Source organism: Mandrillus leucophaeus, unplaced genomic scaffold, assembly GCF_000951045.1.
Source record: "Mandrillus leucophaeus isolate KB7577 unplaced genomic scaffold, Mleu.le_1.0 Scaffold28, whole genome shotgun sequence".
NCBI lineage: Eukaryota > Metazoa > Chordata > Mammalia > Primates > Cercopithecidae > Mandrillus > Mandrillus leucophaeus.
Window position 1 is genome coordinate 2,209,088 of NW_012102920.1, and position 6,195 is coordinate 2,215,282.

The 6,195-nt window shown below is 56.7% G+C and overlaps 2 protein-coding genes across 2 annotated transcripts in view; both read left to right on the plus strand.

Annotated features, from left to right (window-relative positions):
* The first annotated feature begins 29 nt into the window (after positions 1–29).
* Positions 30–1,970, plus strand: TMEM141 (transmembrane protein 141). Its single transcript, XM_011985093.1, has 5 exons — positions 30–121; positions 411–477; positions 647–730; positions 951–1,058; positions 1,520–1,970. The coding sequence occupies exons 1-5, from the start codon at positions 68–70 to the stop codon at positions 1,570–1,572; spliced, it is 366 nt and encodes a 121-aa protein (XP_011840483.1). The 5' UTR covers positions 30–67; the 3' UTR covers positions 1,573–1,970.
* Positions 1,971–4,792: 2,822 nt separating this feature from the next.
* Positions 4,793–6,195, plus strand: part of CCDC183 (coiled-coil domain containing 183) — a 13,726-nt gene continuing 12,323 nt past the window's right edge. Inside the window, exon 1 of the mRNA XM_011985169.1 lies at positions 4,793–5,131. Coding sequence (XP_011840559.1) covers positions 5,062–5,131 — 70 coding nt within the window. The 5' untranslated portion in view covers positions 4,793–5,061. The remainder of the gene's footprint in view (positions 5,132–6,195) is intronic.

A 6,195-nucleotide genomic window follows, 5' to 3' on the forward strand; every position in this document is an offset into this window, starting at 1 on the left:
CCCCCAGGTCCCCGCCCCGCTCCTCCGCCTGCGACTGCGCAGGCCCCCTCCCCGAGCCCTGCCAACCATGGTGAATTTGGGCCTGTCCCGGGTGGACGACGCCGTGGCTGCCAGGCACCCGGTGAGAAGGCCGGTCTGGGACGCGGGCCTCAGATCCCAGAAGCTGACCTCAGCGAGGCAGAGGGGCTGGGGCGTGGGGGTGCCCTTGTCAGGGAAGAGTGGCGGAGGCTGGGGACACTCTCTTGCTAGGGGGCTCAGGGCGTCCGGGTGGGCATAGGGGAGGTGGGACGTGTCCAAGCGCCCAGGGTCTCACTCCTCCACAACCAGGGTGTGCCCAGAGGAGGGACAGGAGAGGCGATGAAGGAAGAGGGCAGGGGACCGAGCCTTCACCCCCCGCTCTGCCACCCCAGGGACTCGGGGAGTATGCCGCATGCCAGTCACACGCCTTCATGAAGGGCGTTTTCACCTTCGTCACAGGTAGGCTGCGTCCAGGTGCCCTGCGGCTGGGAGAGAACGCACCCTCGTGCCCCGCCCTGGCTCCCCAGCAGGGGGCGCCAAGTCACCTGCCCGCAGGTGCTGGGGGCTTGGCCAGGTGGGTCCCGGCCAGCCCCGGGTACAGGCTGATGGAGACCTCGGCTCTTTGCAGGCACCGGCATGGCCTTTGGTTTGCAGATGTTCATTCAGAGGAAGTTTCCATACCCTTTGCAGTGGAGCCTACTAGTGGCCGTGGGTGGGTACTCCAGGGCCCCTGCCTGGTCTCTTTGAACGGTGGGTTTCTGCTAGCGTTGGGGCTGTGGTTCTGCGTTCCTGACTCTGACATGGACCCCCAGGTCTCCGCGGGAGCCCCACCTGAGCCCACCCACCCCGTCTGTCAGGAGGTAGCCTGTGCCCGCTTCTCTTATCCTGAGAAGCACAGAGGCCCCAGCCCCCTTCCATGTCCTGCTCCACAGTTGCAGGCTCTGTGGCCAGCTATGGGGTGACGAGAGTGGAGTCGAAGAAATGCAGCAACCTCTGGCTCTTCCTGGAGACCGGGCAGCTCCCCAAAGACATGAGCACAGGTGAGAGAGCCTGGGGGTCAGCAAGAAGTGAACGCCACAGCTCCAGCGCCCAGTGTTTTGGGCAGCCAAGCCTGGGTGCCCCACGTGATAGGCTAGACAGGGTCCCTCCCTCTGGTCCGGTCTCCTCAGCATGTGACTCCCAGATGGGTTGGAGCTGGGGGTGGGCGCCATAGACAGATCTTGGAGATCTCCCTTTGCAGGAGAAAGAACCAAGAGGGGCTGGAGTGCCCCTGAGATCGAGAGGAAGGGCGTGGACTGAGGGGTGTGGCAAGGCCACCGCAGCCACGTGGGCACCCAAGAGGAGTGAGGCTGGATTGAGAAGCCCTGCATTGGACCCAGGCCTGGCCCCCACTGCCTGTTGTCCTTGTTACAGAACCCAGTTTCTGCCATGATAAAATGGGCACAGTGACGCCACGCCACGACGGATATGGTTCAAGCTTGTCTCTCTCTGCCTCTTACAGATCGGCGAAGCCAGGAGAGCTCCGGCTGGGGCACAGAGGATTGGGGGCAGTAGGAGTCTGGAACACAGCCTTCATGCCCCCCGACCCCAGGCTGACCCTCCCCACACCCTAGGGTACCCCGGTCATATCCTCTGTCCGCATGCATGGCCAGGCCTGATAAACCTCTGCGGACGGCCGCTGCCCCAGCCTGGGACCTGCCCACAAAGTTGGAGCAGAAGGGGCTGTCCTCTAGCTGGTGGTTCTCCTCTAGGGTATCGGGACGGATGGTCTGCACTGCCAGCAGAGAGGGTGTGTCTGGGGGCCACCACCTAGGGGGCACGGGGTAGAAGGGGCTTGTGCACTCTGTCATTCCCTTTCTAGCCCCTGCACCTCCGACAAGTCCAAGGTGCTAGGACTTGTGCTAGCTGGTGCTAGGGGTGTGGGGTTAATAAATGGCTTATCCTTCTCTCCACCCAAGTTTCTACCTGAGCAGGTGAAAAACAAACCAGAAGGGTAAGATGATGACAGGTCACAGGACACCTTTATTACCCTACAGTTGATATATGAGGATCACACGCAAGTTACATACTGAGGATGTACAAGGAAGTTCCCAACGCCGAACCCCAGAATTAGATGTTCGCACCAGCTCTGTAGGCCGCGTGACACCACCACAGCCTCTCTGTGTGGGGGTCTACCTCTGCAGCACTTGGCATGTAGAGGCAGAGCAAAAGGGGCTAGGCTGCCCAGAGCCTGGCTGCTGGGAGAGGGGGAGCTTGTGGGTCACGCCCACCTGCCTGTCATTCCCCACTCGTCTGTTAGCCGAAGTCACTCCCCAGAGGCAGAGCTAGCCTGTTATAGCTGTGTCTGTGCAGAAAGAAAGCTTCTGGGTAGGCAAGTCTGCCCACAGCCCGGAGCCCCAAGAGGAAGAAGAGGTGGAGACCAGACAGAACCTCCACAAGTCCATCAGCGTTACAGCTGGCTTCCCCGCAGCACTGAAGGCCCACAGCATGGTCCCTGCTGCCCCAGACCCAGCTCAGCCCCCACGCCTCACCTTGCCAGGCACTGGAAAGGAAGTTTATTGAGTACCTACTTGGCCTTCAAAGTGACAGGAAGCTCAAGGTGACAGTGGCTTCAGCAAGATGGAGCTTTATTTTTCTGTTTTTTGTGTTGTTGTCGAGACAGAGTCTTGCTCTGTCGCCCAGGCTGGAGCGCAATGGTGCAATCTCAGCTCACTGCAACTTCCACCTCGCCGGTTCAAGCCATTCTCCTGCCTCAGCCTCCCAGGTAGCTGCAATTACAGGCGCCCACCACCACGCCTGGCTAATTTGTATTTATTTATTTATTTATTTATTTTTGAGATGGAGTTTTGCTCTTGTTGCCCAGGTTGGAGTGCAATGGTGCAATCTCAGTTCACCATACCCTCCGCCTCCCAGGTTCAAGCGATTCTCCTGTCTCAGCCTCCCCAGTAGCTGGGATTACAGGTATGCGCCGCCATGCCCAGCTAATGTTGTATTTTTATTTTGTATTTTTATCCATGTTGGTCAGGCTGGTCTCGAACTCCCAACCTCAGGTGATCCGCCCGCCTCAGCCGCCCAAAGTGCTGTGATTACAGGCGTGAGCCACCGCGCACCGCGCCCGGCTGAGCTTTATTTTTCTTTCATGTAAAAGTACAAGTGAGTGGTCCAGGGTTGACAGGGAATCAGGGACCAGGCTCATTTCAGTCTGTTCCCTGCTGTAGTGGCCTCTGTTCCCAAATCTGCCTCATGGCCCGAGGCGGCTGCACCAGCTCCGACCATTGTGTCTTTATCTCATTTAAGAGGGAAGAGAGAGGGCAGCTTGCCTGCCACTGCTGCTCTCGCTCTGTTGACCTGAACAAAGTCATCAGGTGCATCCAGTGCCAGGATGCTCAGGAAGGCAGAGTGCTCTGGGCAGCCATGCACCCACTAAAATTCAGGTGTTTTACATCTGAGGAAGGACAGCAGGTAGGCTCTGCCTCAGCTAGATTCCAAGCCTGGCCCCCAAGAAAAAGGGGGAGATGAGCAAACCACACCCTTAGCAGGACATCCCAGCACCCTGAGGGTAAGGCCTGGGTGGGAGGGAGAGGAGGCAGAACCTGGAGTTTTCCTGGACTGGCTTTCCAAAAACAGTGACCAGAAAGGGAAGGGATCTATATGACAGCACATGGGCGAAGGCCATTGTCGGGCTGGCTTGGGTCCCCTCACATTCCTGTTTTGGGGCCCTGACCCCCAGTACCTCTGCATGTCTGTGTTTGAGACAGGGGCTTTCCAGAGGTCATGAAGGTCAAATGAGGTCATTGGGGTGGGCCCTAATCCAACAGAACTTGTGTCCTCATAAGAAGAGGAAATTAGGACATAGACACACAAGAGGGACGGCCACGTGAGGACACAGAGAAGACAGCATCTGCAAGCCAAGGAGAGGGGCCTAAGGAGACACCAGCCCTGCTGACCCGTGATCTCAGCCCCCAGCCTCCAGGCTGCTGTTCACACCCCCTAGTAGGTGGCGCCTTGTTTTTTTGTTGTTGTTGTTTTGTTTTGTTTTGTTTTGAGATGGAGTCTTACTCTCTCATGCAGGCTGGAGTGCAGTGGCGTGATCTCAGCTTAACTGCAACCTCCACCTCCTGGGTTCCCAAGTAGCTGGGATTACAGGCACCTGCCACCACACTGGGCTAATTTTTGTATTTTTAGTAGAAGCGGGGTTTCACCATGTTGACCAGACTGGTCTCAAACTCCTGACCTCAGGTGACCCACCCGCCTCAGCCTCCCAAAGTGCTGGGATTACAGGTGTGAGCCACCGCATCTGGCCAGTGGCACCTTGTTATGGCTACCTGAGCTTACTAAGGCAAGGCTGGGAAGAAGTACCCTATCTTGTGCATACCCCACAGAGTTCCAGGCTGCCTGGTGCTCCAGGCACTCCCCTCTAAGGGAAGGGTGGAGGGGGTGCAGAGATGGAGAACTTACCCCTTCTGGAGTGACACATGAACCCAAGACCCAGTAATTCCCAAAGGAAAGTGGGGGTGAAGCAGTGTGGGCTCCAGGCAGCACAGAGAGGTCAGGGAGAGAAGTCAGAAGAGATAAGGCGGGGGTGTCCCCAGAGCCAGGTTACCCAGGGCATGCAGTTTGGACTTGGGGCTGGAGGTGGGGGGGTGCAGAGGGAGGTCCCGGAAGGCAGTTTCAGAACAGTTTTAGCAAGCTCATCCTGCTGCTTTGTGGAGGATGGCTTGGGGCATGGGAGGGGCCAGGGAGGAAACCCAGTGCAGGTGTGGGGTGCTGGTGCACATCCGCCCGGCAGAGCTCCTAAACCTCAAGCAGCTGCCAGGAGACCCGTTTCAATTAGGACACACGTCTGGAGGCCACCCCAAGGTGGCTGGGGGCAGAATGGGGCAGGGAGGCCCTGCAATTCCAGGGTTGCCCAGGCACTGGGAATCCTGGCTCTCATCATAATGGGCTGAGGTTCTGGGGACAAGCTGAGTGGCAGCTCTGAGCCAGCTGAGCCCAGGGAAGCTTTGAGGCACACAGGGTCCCTGGGGGGGCCTGAGGGCAGCCATGAGGAGGCACAGCGAGACAGACGTGGAGGAGCAGACCCAGGAGCTGAAGACCATCACTCGGCTCCAGGGTGAGCCTGCACCATGACCAGTCTCCCTTGCCCATCTGGGGGTTTCTGGGTGCACAACTTTTTGTGGGGAAAAGAAAGATCAGCTTGTTACTGTGTCTATGTAGAAAAGGACGACATAAGAAACTCCAGTTTGATCTCTACTAAGAAAAATTGTTCTGCTTTGAGATGCTGTTAATCTGTAACTTTAGCCCCAACCCTGTGCTCACAGAAACGTGTGCTGGATTGAAGCAAAGTTTAATGGATTTAGGGCTGTGCAGGGTATGCCTTGTTAACAATATGTTTGCAGGCAGTATGCTTGGTACAAGTCATTGCCATTCTCCATTCTCAATTAACCAGGGACACAGTGCACTGCAGAAAGCCACAAGGACCTCTGCCCAAGAAAGACTGGGTATTGGCCAAGGTTTCCCCCACTGAGACAGCCTGAGATATGGCCTTGTGGGAAAGGAAAGATCTTACCGTCCCCCAACCCGACAGCCATAAAGAGTCGGTACTGAGGAGGAGTGAACAGGGAGCACTCTTCGAAGTTGAGATAAGAGGAAGGCTTCTGTCTTCTGCTCATCCCTGGGAATGGAATGTCTCGGTGTAAAGCTGACCGTTCCCATTCGTTCTATTCTGAGATAGGAGGAAACTGCCCTGTGGCTAGAGGCGAGATATGCTGGCAGTAATACTGCTCTGTCACTCTTTGCTACACTGAGATGTTTGTGTAACGTGAAACATAAATCTGGCCTATGTGCATATCCAGGCACAGTACCTTTCCTTGAACTTATTCATGATACAGATTCCTTTGCTCACGTTTCCCTGCTGACCTTCTCCCCACCTGTTGCCCTGCTACACTCCCCTCACCAAGAGTAAAAATAATGATCAGAGAATACTGAGGGAACTCAGAGACCGGGGCTGGTGCAGGTCCTCACATGCTGAGTGTGCCAGTCCCCTGGGCCCACTCTTCTTTCTCTATATTTTGTCTCTGTGTCTCTTTTCTTTTCTTTTTTTGAGATGGAGTCTCGCTCTGTCGCCCAGGCTGCAGTGCAGTGGCGCGATCTCAGCTCACTGCAAGCTCCGCCTCC